General features: G+C 37.4%; 2 protein-coding genes across 2 annotated transcripts; one reads left to right on the plus strand and one right to left on the minus strand.

Annotated features, from left to right (window-relative positions):
• Positions 1–207: 207 nt before the first annotated feature.
• Positions 208–10,601, minus strand: LOC133534694 (polycomb protein Sfmbt-like). The gene is made up of 11 exons (XM_061873923.1): positions 10,240–10,601; positions 9,682–9,899; positions 8,275–8,505; positions 7,727–7,899; positions 7,176–7,314; positions 6,013–6,350; positions 5,535–5,672; positions 3,920–4,121; positions 3,431–3,611; positions 2,486–2,877; positions 208–1,947 (listed from the first exon to the last, which is right to left on the minus strand). The coding sequence occupies exons 1-11, from the start codon at positions 10,352–10,354 to the stop codon at positions 1,573–1,575; spliced, it is 2,502 nt and encodes an 833-aa protein (XP_061729907.1). The 5' UTR covers positions 10,355–10,601; the 3' UTR covers positions 208–1,572.
• Positions 10,602–12,508: 1,907 nt separating this feature from the next.
• LOC133534690 (cytochrome c oxidase assembly protein COX20, mitochondrial) lies at positions 12,509–13,668 on the plus strand. Its single transcript, XM_061873918.1, has 2 exons — positions 12,509–12,725; positions 13,241–13,668. The coding sequence occupies exons 1-2, from the start codon at positions 12,675–12,677 to the stop codon at positions 13,553–13,555; spliced, it is 366 nt and encodes a 121-aa protein (XP_061729902.1). The 5' UTR covers positions 12,509–12,674; the 3' UTR covers positions 13,556–13,668.
• Positions 13,669–18,207: the final 4,539 nt, after the last annotated feature.

The following is an 18,207-nucleotide window of genomic DNA, read 5'->3' on the forward strand; positions in this document are numbered from 1 at the left end:
TAATTTGATTAGATATCGTAACATTTTCAATATGTCCCGCTTTGTTTAATAAAAAAGTATCATCACTTACTATTGCTCAGTATCAATTAATTATTGCTCAATATAAGACAAACTCCTGTGGCACTGGGGTGATTCCAGCAAAATATTCTTGTACTATTTTGTAAATATTTTTGTGGTATGCATTTAGATTTGACATGCAGCTTTAAATTATTTTCGACACACACACGAAATATATTTTTTATTATTATTTCGAAATATCATACATCCCTTGCGTTAACTGGCAGTATTTTGATATGGCAGACATAATCTACATACAAAAATATTACTATAGTACACGATTACTGAGATACGTTCAAATAAAGACACCACCTATGCCCAAAGAACAGCCCACTTACCATAGGAGGTAAGCCTCTACCCCTAAAATAGCAAAGCCAATAAGAATAACACTAAGCACCGTAACTATTATTGCTTCTAAGCAAAATGGGATTTATCACATATTTTAAATACACTATTCATAATTCATATGTTTGATTAAGTAACTAATTAGGCATGCATATTAATGAACTAAAGGGATGACTAAATATCCGTATAAGAGGATGTAAGACTAAATACCACAATTTTGTTTTGTTTTTTCATGATTTAAATCCCGATATCTGACTTCTCTCGTTCACCGTTAAATGGTTTGGGTGTTTTTTTTTTCAGTAGTTACCACATGTAAAAGGTGGGAAAAAAATCCAGTTGATACCACTGGCAACAACTTCGTGGTAACGAGCGGGAATAACCCAAACAAACATATCTCAAGGCATCTATGTAAAAACTTGGTGTTAAAAATATTTCGGGCGCCCACAAATGGTAGTTTGCCATAAAATACTAGATTACTTACGATTTACAAGCAAGGAAGTCGTGTTTACTTACATACTGGCGATAGGATCTCAGCTAACAAAAAATCATTGCTATCCCCTTTCCTCACACGTATCAAATGGGTAAAAGTTAAAATTACCGATGTATGTTTAAAATAAATATGGATTAGAAGTTTAAAAGTAAAGCGGCCGGTACTGGCAAATTTACTGCTTAAAGCTATCAAGCTATCGATAATTTCGATAATGAATGATTAAAATACGCCGCAATAACCTCCAGCAGATTAACTTTGAAATGTAAAGACTAAAAGAAATATGACAGTAGCGACCGGTCTATAAATAATGCAATAAAACTTGCGACAGCTTACTTGATTACATAGAATCTACACTGTTCAGCGGCAAACCGTACAGTAGGGATAGTAGGACAGTAAACAGATAGCCCATGGCGTCTCAAACCTCACTGGCCATAATCCCATTTTGCAACTGTACATCTGCATTGCCTATGACAATATAAAACTAAGCGAGGGCCCTATTCAGACTTCTTTGTAATATGAAGGCGAAGTGTCATAACATGACAAAGTCTGCTGTGCATGTGCATGAACGCGTCAAATAGGGTCCCACTTCACCAACACACTTGAAAAGACACGATTATTTGTAAGTGCATTAAAGGCCACAGATTTCCGTCACCTCCGAATCCTCGGTTCGAAGCCGCGCCTCACTTGAAGTTTAATCTACACTGAGGTTGTTTAATTTTGCATTTTAGCTGCTGGATGAGGTCGAATATTTTGAGGGAGGGGCCGACCTTCATCTCGAGGAGTTCGATGATTTCGTCTTTGGAGAGCTGCAGGAGCACGGGGCCGGTGACGTTGGTGAAGTTGTCGGTGTAGGGCTGGCAGTCGTTGACGGCGAGGAAGCGCGCCACGTCGGCCGGCGTCCAGCGCTCGGGCTCCACGCAGCTCAGCGCGTCGCGCGCCGCCGCCGCGTCCGCCAGCCGCGGGATCAGCTTGGCGGCGCCGCCCGGGCTGGACGTGTCCGGCGACGGCGGGCCCGGCGGCCCGCTGGACTCTTGCGACGAGTCCGTGGGTATGCTCTGCGAAATATGCTAACATGAGAACGACTCTCAGTGTCAATTCCCTTCTAAACGCGTCGTTAAGTAATAGGGGCATTCATTCCATTGATACTCAGAATTAAATTAAGAGCAAAGAACCTCAATATTGATCATTTTATAGTCTGGGGACCTACCGCGAAAACCGAATATCGCAAATTGCAGGTATCTTTCTCTTTTACTCTCACTAAGACGTAATTACACAGAAAAAAAATGCCCGCAATTGAAGAACTTCCATTTTCGCGGTTATAGCCCTGTTTTAACAAAACGACGTGCCTCGATTATTCGACTAATGATATATTCAATACCATACAAAAGGTTTTACCCGACGTTTTTCGGTGTAGGAAAACATCATGAGGAAACCGGACTAATCCCATTAAGGCCTGATGGTTTTCCCTCTGCGTTAGAAGGTTAGATAATATGCTTACGTGAAAATGGGTGGGCCAATTCTTAGAATGTTGCTAAGCTCTTTTAGTTTTAATCGGAAATGCGCAAAGATAAGGTGCAATAGTAAAGGTCTTACCATAGACTCTTGATTCGTCTGATCGCTCAACCGCTCATGCGAGGTTTCGGTAGGCGCCTCTTCCACATCCATCTTATCGTCAGGTCTCGACTCGCCATCGTCCGCTCTCTGCTCCGAGTCCGGCCTCGACTCCATATCGTCAGGTCTGGACTCCTCATCAGGTCTTGACTCTTCTTCAGGTCTCGTCTCCGACTCATCTGGCCTCGAGTCCATGTCGTCGGGTCTCGATTCCGTGTCATCGGGTCTCGATTCCGTATCGTCGTGTCTCGACTCCACGTCGGCGGATACCTCGGACACGCTAGTGGGTGGTGACAAGCTTTTTGCGTCGCCCATGTCGGAATTTTGGGAGCTGTCTTCGGTTATATTTGGCGGTTGTGGCTGGGCTTTCGGTGCTGTAATTTGGAAAGTTGTATTTTTTGGGTATTGTATGAAATGAGTTTTTGATTGATGCTCTTTTTAGGTGGTAGTTTTGAAACATGTATTCTAGTAATAAGAAGATCAAATATATCGAAGTAAAGGTAACACGTCGATTTAAAGAATCAGGTATACTGTGACTCTCAATATATTTGTCAGTGGGCACGAAGTCGTCAGGAGTAGTAAGTAGATTGTGTCATAAGGAAGCAAAATGATGTATGTTCAGTTTAGGCAGGTAGAGTGTGTTCTAGAACAGAAAAGTGCCATTTTGATCCCTCCGTGCCATATGAATAGAAAATTGTTTACCTACTAAGTATTGTTTGTTTGCACGAATGTTAATGAAGGACATTAAAGAACTGGGGAGTTCAGCATTTAGTGAAGTCTAATAGTTAAAACAAGCTAGTTTTCAAGTGACATTACGGACAGCAGTACAACGAAATAAACAAAAAAATATTACACATATAATAATAAAAATAGGTGTTGTAATAGGATTAGTGATATGGCCAGCCTACAGTGCACACATATACGTACGGTGGTGCCGGCGGCGGCGGCGGTGGTGCTTGGGCGGCGGCTTGCGCGCCTGGCGCGGCGGCGGCTGCATGGGGCCCTCCAGGCGGTGCGCCACGGCGCGGCACCAGCCCACCGGGTACATGTCCGTGCTGTGCGCCCACAGCCACTGGTCGTACTCCGAGCCCCAGCCGTCGAAGTGGACCTGACGGCCAACATTCTATTACTTACTTTCTTTATTAAATGGTACAGCTGTCAAACTCGAGGCACGTTTATTTCTTACACTTAAGATCGCTACATTCGCTACCACAATCATCGATAACTCTTTGTCTGAAGCGAAGAGTCAATAACACAATGTGGGCTATTTAAATACCGCACATGATTGATTCGTATGATAAGAAAGCGAGGAAGCTGGCTCAGTTTATTTCATCATAGAAGCGACCAGACAAGGGGCCTAGAAACGGGTTCATCTGGTACAAGCTGACCGACCGTGCGACACCAGACGCGACGTACCTTGAGCAGGTCGGCGACGACCCGCGCCACGGTGGCCACGCACACGAGCCGCGGGTCCATGAGGTCGGCGCACTCGAGCCGCATGCCGCACACGAAGCCGTGCGACACGAGGTGGCCGCGAGCGGCGAACAGAGCGCGCGTCGCAGCTCGACCGCCGCACGCGCAGAGGTACTCCTCCCAGCTGAACTCTTCTGCCGTGTAACTGTTCACAAATTAACTGTTATAGAATTTTCGACAATTTCGGTAAATGGCTTAACACAGTTACAAGCTGTTTATGATATAACCTCGCTGACTAACTACCTCGTAACGTCCGGGTATATCGATTTATTGGCGGTTTGCAGCAAAGAATTTTCAATACAGCTGCGAATGGTTCACAGTCATTCTGTTGCCTCGGTAATCTTTAGGCATTGGAGTTTTTATCGCATGGTAAGACTAATTGCGAGCTATGGAGTCATCATTAGCAATAAAATTCAACTCATATTCATACTCATTCACTTATTTAATTAGTGATTTTAAGTTTACAAGGACAAGAATCCTTTAATTTTGTCTTTCAGGACATAAATATTACTAATAAAAAATAATGACCAATATTATGTATTGATTACTTAATTAATTTACATCCATATTATTTTTACCTCTTTTAATATACAATATTGTTTTTTTTTAATGAAATTTCGTAATATAATCAATAGGTACAAGAAATAGTAATTATTCTTATTTTTAATATTTATATATTTAAAGACAAAATTAAAGTATAGTATATAATATAACTCGTCAAAGTTCTAGCTTCTACCAAGAATGGTTATAAAATTAAAATCTCTTATTAAATAGATGAATGAGTGTTCGATATACTCCTCAATTAAGCTCTTCTGATGAAGAATGAAGAACTCCAGGATAGTACTATCGTATTTTTTTATTATTAACTTAATAACTATACAGTATTTCTGGTAATATACATATATATAATATGTGTAGCCGCTTCGGCTGTACGGTGCAGTCGAAGCGGCTACACATATTATATATATGTATATTACCAGAAATACTGTATAGTTATTAAGTTAATAAAAAAAAAATACGATAGTACTATCCTGGAGTTCTTCATTCTTCATCAGAAGAGCTTAATTGAGGAGTATATCGAACAATGAGTATGAATATGAGTTGAATTTTATTGCTAATGTCGACTCCATAGCTCGTTATTAGTCTTACCATGCGATAAAAACTCCGATGCCTAAATCTTACTTAGCATATCATAGAAAGAGTCTTACGAGATAAATAGATATTTATTCAGATGATTTGTCCATCATTCTTTATTTTGTTTATTTCAAAGGCGTAGTTTTATCCTTTACTATATATATATTTATATGTGCAGGGGTTTAATGTAATGTCTATTAAAAGCTAATTGGTGATCCTTAAGAAAGATTTCATTTAAGTGACAATAAGTGGCTGGAGACTCAAAGTGTCTAGTGGTAAACAATAACATTTCAATAGCCGGGTCCACACAGAGCGAGCATACGCGCGAGGCAATTTCCTCACGCACAATACGGCCAGTGTAGATGTGCCTCGCCCGAGGCGGCGAGCTCGGGCAAGGAAAACCCGGCTAATGAGTAATACATACCCAGCGGGCGGCACCAATGGTATATTGTTTGCTAGAGCAAATCCAACAGGAAATATGCAGGGTGATCTTTGATGATAGCAAAACCAGTCCGCACCCGACGCATCAGCTGGGTAGCAGTCTATTCGGATCATCATGTACCTGAGAAAAAATATAATAAGACTGCTATTGAAAGTAATAAAAACATCAAAAGGTAATTTCATTTTGAATAATTTGTACTCTAAAATTTGCTATTTATATAGTCAATCAAGAGACGCTCAAATAATGGACGACAAAGCAAGATTGTAGATGTATGTAATTTCGATACATAGATATGTGAATTACGTGAATTCAAAAACAGCTAACTTACCTATATGGTTCTGATTATGCTGTTACATATGCATATAAATAAATTGTTAATCTAGGTTTGTTGTCTATACAATCTCTGTATGGGAAATTGCATTAATTGTTTGAAATATGTAACTATTATTTTTACCCTTACCCTTCATTCAAAATTTGCATAACCGTAGCAGCACACACAGCTGACAGATTCAAAGGGTCAATGGCTTCAAGTTTCATCCCTTCCACAAATAACGGAGGCTCATTTGTGGGGTACTTGTAAAACATTTCTGGAGTTGTATCATTAGGCAAAAATCGCCCTGTAGCAACCCTCTGACAGTAACTCTGAGGGGCGTCCAACGGATGGCCGACCCTGAAGGCCCAGCCGACTGGATGGATGAGTGGGGAGTCTTCGTGACACCAAAAACCATTGTCTTCTGGAGAACTGTCGTAATATTTCACGTGTAACCTTTTACCTATAATTTCAACAACACTGGCAACCTGAAATTTTTAAATAATTAAATTATTTCAGTATATAAACATCACTTTTACACATTACGGATGTTATTTATGTATCTAAGTATTTTTTTATATACTACGTCGGTGGCAAATAAGCATACGGTCCACCTGATGGTAAGCAGTCTCCGTAGCCTATGTACGCCTGCAACTCCAGAGGAGTTACATGCGCGTTGCCGACCGTAACACTCCGCAGCCTCATTGAGCTTTGGCAATCTTATTCGTCTAGTGTTATTTGAGTGCGGTTTTCTGTAAGGTACTTCCCCAGATGGGCTCTGCTCTCGATTTGGAATGACATCCACTGTGCTGTGCCCTACCACACAAAGCGAGATGACATTCACAATGCCCATACCTCTCTTTTGGACGTAGTTTAAGGAAGTACCCGGGTTCAGGCAGTATTATTTGGTATTATGTATTTGTCTAATAAGTATGTATATCATCACCTAGTACTCATAGCACAAGCTTTGCTTAGTTTGTGGCTAGGTCAATTTGTGTAAGATTGTACCCAAATATTTATTTATTGGGATTTATTAAGACTGTACACAAATATTTATTTATTTGTTTATCTTAAGTCCACTTTTGCTATACTATTGAGAATATTAAATGGTTCTAGCTTATATAAGCTATCCTCCAAAACCTCCAACCTATATAGGTTTTGAAAAAGGCTCACTAACAAATTTGTAATTTACTTTAGTTCTTTGTCATATTTTGTATTGACCCAAATCCTAACCCAAACCCTAGGAATTAAAAGAGAGTAAGCCAACTGCATTTTAGTTCAGAGAGCTTAATTGGAAGGTAATTACTCCTTACCTTAACTTGTGATATCCTATTTTTGTCCACAACTTCCATTATGGAGCCAATACTGAACCGCGACTTGAGACTGTCATTTAGTTTGGTGTAGAAATTAGCTGGTAACGTACGAGCACCTGTTAACTGCTTTACCAGGAATCTACAAAAATGTTAAATTAATAAGTACAGATGAATTGATGATTGGAATAAAATTACTACAGCATGAGGTAGCTGTTACCACCATTATCTAGAAGAAACTGGGGGTCAGTCAATTAGCATTACATATTTACATTTCATTAATATACATACCTAACATGCACATACATATTTAGACAATGGTTTCAATAAATAGTCTCAATAGAGAGAAAATAGTTTATAGCTAGTGTAGCTTTTCTGCAAATGATGCAGCTTCTATGATAAGATGTAAAATATGTTTCATATTATTTTTTAGGCAAGGTATGTTATTTCCGTATGCTTTTTTTTTTATAGAGTGATCTTCACATATAAATAAGCATTTGAACTTCAGGCTTATTTGGAACTTTACACAAGAAAATAAAGAAAATATCACTTACTTCTTCCAATCAGTATATTTATCTTCTATGCTTCTTGGAGGTATGAGTGGCTTGCCGCGAGTCGCGCACCACCCAACAGGGTGGACTTCTGAGCAACATAGGTTCACCCAAAAGTCTTTTGAGTCATCACTACCAAATCCTTCATAGCGCAGGAGTCCCATGTACCCTTTGACCTGTAATAATACTAAAAACTTGTAATATCATATAGCACCAGTCAAGTCCCTTTGTATTTTTCATGCTACGTGCAAGGTATTATGTGAAGTGGTAAAACTTTAATATGTTAGGTAAAAGTTAGTTATACAGGTTATACTCCATACCAGACAGGATAAGACAAATGAAAAAAATATTATTTAAAACATAATAGTTCAATTGGGATATCATTCAATAATCATTCAATCACAGAAAAGTATTCAAATCTTATCTGAAAACATGTAAAGCTTAGCTTAGCTTGAGCACTAGAACCAGCCCCTACAATATTTTAGAGCTTGAATTTGTTTTTTTTTATATTATTGAGTTTAAATTAGGTGTAGATTTCTAATTCAACTTACTTTCAATACAGTAGCAACCCAAAAAAAGTCATTAATTTTTTCTGAATAATTATCACAATCTGTATTCTTGACTTCAACTTTCATTCCTTCAAAGGTGTTATCCCACATTTCATGCAGGGGAGCATGTTTGAATAGACTGACTGGTGCTGCGAGGAAGTCACAGCCAAAGAGCTCATCCTTCCATTCATAGCTGTTGGCAACCTGAGCTGCTGGCTGCTTAATAGGACCAGCCTGAAAAACACCAGGATGAACAAATTTTTACAAAACATGTCTATAAACCACCACTAGAAACCACTTTAAAATAAATAATTATATTAAAGGATATTGCTTTGACTAAGCCCCACAGTAAGCTCAAGAAGGCTTGTGTTGTGGGTACTTAGACAACAATATATATAATATACAAATACTTAATACATAGAAACCATTCCTGAGGAGGATTAAATTTCTGTGCTCTACCCAATAAATGCTCTCACCGGGATTCGAACCCAGGATTATCAGCAAGTTCACTATTGATAAGGTCAGACTGGGCATCTAAATAAAAATAAATTCATCTAAATTTGTTCATCTGTCTCAGAGCTATTGTGCAACAGACAGACAAATACACAAAGTGGTGAAGCTTATAACACCCCTTTTTTAGCAAGGGTTAAAAATAGTAACAAATTAGAGTAACTATTAAACAAATAAGGGCTCAATGTTCACAAGTTCAAGCATGTTGACAAGTTTATAAACAATCTTTTAATTTTGTCTTTGACTATATAAATATAACAACTCGGAACAATGATCATTTTTTGTATTGATTATATTACGAAATTTCATAAAAAAAACAATATATAATAAGAGGTAAAAAATATCATTAGGTGGGTCCACACAGAGCGAGCGAGCGAGCACCTACGTGCGAGGCAATTTCCTCACGCACAAACCGGCCAGTGTAGACGTGCCTCGGTCGAAGCGGCGCGCGCGTTTTCCTCGCCCGAGCGGCCGGTTTGTGCGTGAGGAAATTGCCTCGCAAGTATGGACCCGCCTATTATTCTTGATTGTAACATTTATGTCCTGAATGACAATATTAAAGGATCCTTTATAAATTCATCAACATTCTTGTTGGTCCTAGGGCACCCTGGAGGTGCATAGGACCTCCAAAAGATCCTTCTACGCCTTTTTGAGCAACCGTTTTGGTCTCGTTCAGCATTCTTGTACTCGATTATAAAATTAAAATCACCAATTACATAAATTAATGAGTATGAGTATGAATATGAGTCGAATTTTATTGCCAATGTTGACTCCAAAGTGCGATAAAAATTCTGAAGCCTAATCATGACCATAATTACGTTTTTGTTTTATGGTTTATACACCCCAAAATTATTAAATAAAAAACATAAAGACAAATTAAGATACAAGTAAAATATGTACCTGAATGTCATTAAGTGTAGCATGCCACTGCTGTAGCTGGGGCAGAGGCTCCAGGGGGATGAGCCCTGCCATGTGCTCGGCACCCTCCATAAGTTTAAATCTCCAGCTACAATGCTTCCGTCTTGTCCTACTGGCGTGGCATCGCAGGGAACAGAACTTGTTATTACGGGGATAAAACTGTCTGCGACGCCCAATGCGACCACATAACTCACATATTGCTAAAATTGGATATCAAGTTTTATAAGCAACTTAAGACTTAAATTGATTCAAAATACAAAATATTTTTCAGGAAACGAGTATCATAATATATTGCAACCTTCTACATTATTATATGGCAAAAAATATATATTATACAAGACACAAGTACTTAAAACAAGATGAAGTAAAAGTAAATAACTAGGTATTCTAAATCAGCTTAATATAAGTGTATTATTTACTGTAATTTGAATTAATGTTAACTAGAAATGTCTTCTTTGAGTATAAGAGCGTGACTACAAACTACTAAAGCTGTATAAAAAAATATATGTAATGTTGCATTTTTGCAAGCTGTAAACTTACCGAAGCTGTCTTTATCTAAAGGAACTATAGAAAGATCATCAACGATTTCGTCCTCGTCTACGATATCGGCTGTACTAGTTGCATTCAATTCGCTGCCGGCATTATAATAAGCCATATTACTTCGACGGCCGTATGGAAAACTAAAACTCCAGTTGTAAACACTGATACAATAGTCATGACTTAAAATTACGGGATCACTGTAGATAATATCGTTTCTAGACTTCAATGTACAAGATAGATACAATTTCTATACGCGCTTTTTAGTTATCAAAGCACCTCTAAGCGAAAACTATATTAGTGTAACGTTGAACGTTGGAAAAGATTATTAATAAACGGCCATAGTAAACAGCACGCAATCTTCCATCTTTCATTTTAACTCATTGTATTAACTTGAAGTTCGTTCACTTCACTATTTCTAGTTTGGTCCAAAGGATACAATACTCACAGGTTTGGTCACAGAACCGCTCCAAAAACGCGGTCCGGTGCGGTCGTCTGTTACGGCACTTCTGTAAAGCGAGGCTTACACTAGCAAAAACGCATACAATTGTCATTACGTTGCGGTATGGTCAAACTTTTTAATGCAATGTAAGGTAGTCGGCAATTTTTTTTTCGTCCATCTGGACAGGCTAAACCAGGGCTGCCAGATCGTATAATTCGATACGAATTACGTATAATCGGACTGATTATCGTATCTATTATGTATAGGTAATAGGTAGTCGTTCGTCGCGAATGGTTATTTCGCAATTCTATTTCAGTACGGGACTAACAGAGACGTATTGCTAACTTGATAATACGATACGGTGACGGTTTGAGTGGTTTTTCTCTTTGGACTCACCATTTGATCGTTTTGGTGTTCTGTCTTCTGTATGATGGGTTTTTGTGAGACGTCTTTTACTTTTTTGTGCTGTGTTTTAGTGCTACTCAATAAGGGATTTTATTTACTACTTACAAGTCTCAAGTTTTTTATTTAATCTATTTATTGACAATAACAATATCCCTTCGGGTGGCAAAGTCCGGGAGCCGGACCTGTCGTAAAGTGGCAGGGATCCGGGAGCCGGACCTGACATAACCAGTTTTTGAATGGCAGCGCCACAGATTGAACGGAAGCAGAAGTGGCGCGGCCATTTTGGAAAAAATACCGTCAAGTGGCGGGCCCCTCACAGGTGATCATAGCGAATATTCCGCGTGTTAGAAAATTTACCATTTCTCAAAAAAAATGTATGGATGCTGTATATAGACCATGTATCCTTATATTGAGCATTAAATACCCTATTTGATTATATAGTAATTTAGGTCATTCCATATAAGTGAATTTCGCTAGTCTTGATCAAATCTCAGATGATCATTTTTTTCTACTTTCATGTATATAAATAACTATGATTAGAAAATAAAACAATTAATTGTAGAAAACACAGATTTAATGACTAAACTATACAATTATTTTACAATTATAAACCTTTTTATTACCCCTCACAATACAATATTTTTACAATACAAGGTTAGGCGGGGCGGGAGTATGACGCAATTTGTAGCTAACTTTACTCGGCGCGGCAATTCGACCGTTATTGAATGCCATCCTTGTCTATTGACGAATACATCATGCAAGTGTGACCAAGCTAACAGTAGTTTTGCCCATTCTAAATTAGGTGCGAAATATGGCATCGCACAGGGTCCGGGAGCCGGTCCCTGCCACTCAACGGCTTGTTATGTCAGGTCCGGCTCCCGGACCCATGCCACTTTCGGAGCGATCCGGCTCCCGGACACTGCCACTTAGCAGTATATTTTCCAAAATGGTCTTGCCATTTCTCTTGCCGTTAGACCGCTGGCGCTGCCACCCGAAGGGATATACATAATGGATATATACAGATGATTACTATAACTAGCTTATATCTAAAATAGGCCCTTGAGGCATTGTACCAAGGATGCTGGCGGCATTTCCTCGTTGTATCGCAATACTGATACGTTGTGCGAGGAAGCCGCCAGCTCTTCGGTCACCAGTTACTTCAACCAGACGTTTCGCGATTTCTCCAAAAAACTTGTGCGCGCTGGGACCCCATGGACCTAAAGTTTCAACGCCAAAGTCTCAAGTTTATTTACAAGTCGGTTTTTGAAGTAAGTAATAAAAAACACGGGTATAATCGTTTTCGTATAATGCAATCGAATTTCGTATAATTTTTGACGTTGGACTGTATAATCAAGATTTATGTACTGGCAGCCCTGGCTAAAGCTCTAAGCCATACTGCCTTTGGTAGTCGGTACGTCGGTACTCGGTAATGTAGTTTTGCTAGTCTAATCCTCGCTTAAATGTCAATATTGACATTTATGGTTGACATTAATCACATTAAAATTCTAGGTTTAATATTTATTTTAATAATAATTTTAAACACAATTATAATAAATAATCTGATAAAGGCAAAAATTATATTATTACAAATATGGATACAGTTGTAAAAAGTATGCTTGAAGATGATCCCGAAGAAAAGCCGGTAAGTGTTGAATTGAGAAGTGTTTAGAGTCTTTCACTTAAAAAGTAAATTAATTTGAATAAATATAGGTTTCTTTAAAGCTGATATATCCCTCCGAAGATTACACAACATTAAGTCTTGGGTGGGCTAAAAATTTATTGTCAGACGTTTCTCTATTTGGATCATATTTATCAATTATAAATGCATTGGCCCTTTAGCTTGTATTAAAAATACATAAATATTTTGTATAGACTCTAAGGTAACTTGAAAATCTTCGTATTAATTTAAATTTCCCATTTGAATATTTTGGGTTATGTTAACTCGTAAGCACTTACATTTAAAAAAGTGAATAAAATGATCTTAGAGGTTTTACAAAATTATCAATTTGAAAACATATATAAAGAAAGATATCACTTGTTTATGTCAAAAACCGCAAGATAATAAGCACTAGAGGCAAGCAATCTGTCTTATAACCTAAAATGCACTTCATTCTTTTAGTGGTCAGAGGCGTCTTATGCAACAATTTATATTTTCAGGGTCTCATGATAATGGGTCGAGATGTATCCAAAATTCCTTGCTTCAGGGAGAGCTTTCTATACGGCATAGCTTCAGGAGTGGGCATAGGACTAGCATCATTTATAAAAACTTCAAAACCAATCTTATCACAACATGTTGGAGTGGGAACATTTGCTATTTCAACATTATTATACTGGTCATACTGTAGATATCAATGGTCCAAACAGAGGTTTGATGCTCAACTCTTGCAGGATGCCCTGAAAGATAAAATTATGTATGAGGGCACTGCGGTAGAAAGAGAATTAGAGCAGAAAGGAGTTTTGAAGTCAGCGTAGTGTGCCATTAACAATCAACTGTAAATTAATTCTTTTAGATTAGTAATGCATATTAAGTGAAGCTCTTATATTTCATTGAGTATATGTAAATAAATAAAATATTAAGTAAAGCATTTTTTTTTATATCTTTGCACTCATCTAAACAAAACCCCTAACCAGATCCTCCATACATAGAAGTTTGTACCTCTATCTAACCCCAGAAAAGCAATTTTGAAAATTAATAAATTTAGTATTTAAAAAAAAAATTCAATATTACAAAGTGACACAACACGGTTCTACTTTAGTACCTATTTTACAAGACTTATGGACTATATTATAACTGTACTGCAGATACCATACATATTAATCATAAAATAATACATCTAAATATATAAAAGAAGAAACTGACTGACTGACATATCAACGCACATCCTAAACTGCTGGTTCTAGAGATTCCAAATTTGGCACATAGGTTCTTTAGAAGGTCTTAAGGTGCACTAAGAAATGATTTTTCAAAATTCACCCCCTTAGGGGGCGAAATGGGGGTCTAAAGTTTGTATGGGGAAACAAGATTAGCTAAGACTGTTTTATTCGAAACTCTACAAGAGTATTCCTAATGATAAATGTGTAAACACGTTTTTCAGGGTTAAGAGAATTCAACCCCTATAAGGGGGAATTATGGTGACTAAGTCTAAAAATCAACATGGGTACTATTTCTATGGTTTATCGGGTCGCTGATTACGAAAATAACAACGATTTTAAAATCTAACGAGGTGGACGTGAAATACAAATCCCCTCTTGGGATGCGATGGGGTTAAAATTACTAAATATCAACATGGGTGTCGTTTTTATGGTTTTTTGGAACGTTATTTAAGCAAATGGCATTGAATGGTTTTAAAATTTACATGAAAAATTTTGAAAGTATTTTTGCCATAAAAGAAGACACTGATTGACTGACATATCAACGCACAGCCTAAACCGCTGGTTTTAGAGATTCCAAATTTGGCACATAGGTTCTTTACAAAGTCTAGGGGTGTACTAAGAATATATTTTTCAAAATTCACCCCCTAAGGGGGTGAAATGGCGGTCCAAAATTTGTATGGCAAAACAAGATTAGTTAGGATATTTTATTCGAAACTTTACAAGAGTATTCCTAGCAATAAATGAGTAAACACGTGTGTCAGGTGAGAATTCAACCCCTAAAAGTTTCCCCCTTATAGTGACAAAGTCTAAAAATCAACATGGGTATTATTTCTATGGTTTATCGGGTCGCTGATTAGGAAAATAACAACGATTGTAAAATGTAACGAAGTGGACGTGAAATACAAATCCCCTGTTAGGGTGCGATGGGGTTGAAATGACTAAATATCAATATGGTTGTCATTTTATGTTTTTCTGGGACATTATTATTATTATTTTTATGATAAAGGAGGCAAACAAGCAGACGGATCACCTGATGGTAAGCGATTACCGCCGCCCATGGACACCTGCAACACCAGAGGGGTTGTAAGTGCGTTGCCGGCCTTTAAGATGGGAGTACGCTCTTTTCTTGAAGGTTTTATTTACGAAAACGGCATTGAATTATTTTAAAATTTAATATTGTGGACATGAAAAATGTTGAAACTGTTGAAAGTATTTTTGCCAAATTGGAATTCAATCGGTCCAGTAGTTTCGGAGCAAATCGGTAACAGATGGATTGACAGACAGCCACACGTGATCCTATAAGGGTTCTATTTTAGCTTTTGAGGTATGGAGCGAGACCCGCGTTATCCTAATAGATATTACGACAGGACTGTTTCGATACTCCCATGGTCAGTTCTATGTGGCGTGCTCCCGTGTAAGTTCACCTCAATATTTGGTTTTATCGCTACCACCTTCAAACATGGCAAAAAATGTTGTTCATAAGGAAGTACTTTAACAAGTACAAAGTTGTTGAACACTTCATGCATTTTTCAGAACTTGATTCTAAATCTAATAATCGCGGACAAACATAAGTACATACCTACAAGCGTTCATACAAACATACGGGTCAAACTGTGAACCTTTTTTTGCTTATTGCTTAGTACGCGGGCGAAGCCGCGGGTAAAAGCTAGTAATATCCATATATCCAATGTGGGAATACCTCTTTAACCCTTTAACTGTGCCTTTTCTTCAGTTGGTATAGTTTGTTTAGTTCATATAGGTTGTTTGTTTAGTTGTTGGATATATAGATATTACGAATCATTTTATTATTAATATGTACTGTATATGCAGTACAGTTTCATAAGGTCTTGTAAAATAGGTACTGAAGTAGAACTGTGTTGTGTCACTTTGTAATATTGAAAAATTAAAAATAAAAATAAATTATTTTCAAAATTGCTTTCTTGGGGTTAGATATGAGGATATCACGTAACATTTGTGGTATATCGTACAAAAAAATCAGCCATATCGTATCTTGAGCAGCCCTTACTAACTTAGTATGTTTTGAAAATTATTTTTGAATTAATTAAAAAAAAAATGGCTTAAACATAATGATGGTATATTTTAAGAATCACCTCAAAAAGCCCTATCATATGATACCACACGTGATAAATTTCTGACAAAAAAATAACAAAAAAAAAGACTCGGCACTACTCCTCCTTCCGTCTATTGCGTGTGCTAAATGGCTAAACTACATCGATTAGCGTTTTTTTTTTGCGTACACCTTCCACTAAAAGACAAGGGCCCATCAGTTTCCGCGCGCGCCACGCTTGTTGTGATATTATATTGATTTCGATATCACTGACCGTCATAATCCACAAATAAAAGTGCTGGGGCTGAAAAAAAAATCGTATATACTTATATTATATTACACAATAATGGTAAAACATGAAATGGCAAGCTTTGACACATAGATTTGCGTATGTTGTTAAGAGTTTTATATATTTTTTTTTACACGGTTTTATCAATGCCATGAAAAAAATCTCGCAAACTATGCAAAAACTTAAAAGGTCAAAGTTTACAATGTTGTCTTGATAGAAAACCACGAAAACATGTCTAATTTTCATTTATTTATAATCGTATATCGTTATCGTGCACACAATAACAGTATAATTTTAATTTAATATACCTAGCTAATGACTAAAGCGACAGCCGAGGGATTTGACTACCACATTTTTAAAGTTTTTAAATAGAAGTAGGTAAGTATAAGTATACTTTCTGAAATATTGACGAAAAACATCAATACCCGCGCGGGTTCAAGTTCAAACCCCGGCTCTTACGAATGAGTTTTTTCGGAACTTATGTACACAGTACCTGGGCGACCGAGCTTTGCTCGGTTATAACTATTTATTGTAATATGGTGGTCTATAGGTGATAATCTTAACTACATTTTTTTACTAAATTATACATGTCTAAAACAATAAAAATTTAAAAATTATATATAAACTTGAACATAAAAAAAAACAAAAGTTAGTCACCGGGCGAGATTCGAACCCGTAACACTCGTTTAGCAGTCCGCGTCTTAACCCGCTGGACCAGACGGACAGTGGCCGGCAACACGAAATTAGCGACCATATTCTGCGTCGAAAGAAAAACGCATGAAAACTCGAAAACACGCGTTTTCCCAAACATAAGACTAATGTAGATAGATTGTATACCCCCAAAAACCCCCATATACCAAATTTCAGCGAAATCGTTAGAGCCGTTTCCGAGATCACAGAAATATATATATATATATACAAGAATTGCTCGTTTAAAGGTATAAGATTACCTACGAAATATTGGTAATTTACCAGTCGTTTTTCTTTTTCGGTGAAGGAAAACATCGTCAGGAAACCGGACTAATCCTAATAAGGCCTAGTTTACCCTTTGAGTTAGGAAGATCACATGGCAGTCGCTTTCGTAAAAATTAGTGCCTAAGCCAATTCTAGGGATTAGTTTCCAGGCGGATCCCAGGCTTTAATTTGCTTTTAATTGCGTCTTGTCTAATTTAAATAGTACAGGTATTTTAATGCGTAGGTTAATTACCTAATTAAATTAGACACATAACCTGGGTTGGTGCTCGAATTTCAGTGGCGGCAAGTGGGGAACAAAGAAAGTCATGAAAGTATTTTGCCGATTTTGCTTAGAAATCGTTAGAAACTTATAACCCAATTTCGCCTCCGTTGAGGTTGAATTTAAATAGAATCCCTTCTAAGTGTTACTCAATAATATTTGAAGAATACCCACATCACCCACATGTTTCAAATTTCTATGGTTTGGGCTCCATACCTACTTATGTAGTTATTATTTTACGAGTATAATTGAACTATTTTATGCATATAGTTAGGTACTTACTTATAGGGAAACTATTTTAACCTGACATCATTCAGATCAGATATCATTCTGATGTCAATGTGAATTGAAAGAGGCCTGTAACACTTGCCCACAATTTGTAATAGATAAAGGTACCTAAATTGTTCGATAAAGTTACAGATCAGATAACCCTGAAATCGATTTACCTATGTTCGATAAAGTTTTATAATAAGTAGGTACTTAAATGATTAACTTAGTCATGATCAATTACTCTAAGCTTATAATAAAACGCCTAATGAATGAAATACCTACCCATACCAGTATACATACCAATGATCGATATATCCATATCCACCTATTGTCCTAATGCGCGAAATACCTATTTCGTCAATTGGGTGTTTCGTCCGTAGGTTATTTGA

This window comes from Cydia pomonella, chromosome 2 (assembly GCF_033807575.1).
Source record: "Cydia pomonella isolate Wapato2018A chromosome 2, ilCydPomo1, whole genome shotgun sequence".
Lineage (NCBI taxonomy): Eukaryota > Metazoa > Arthropoda > Insecta > Lepidoptera > Tortricidae > Cydia > Cydia pomonella.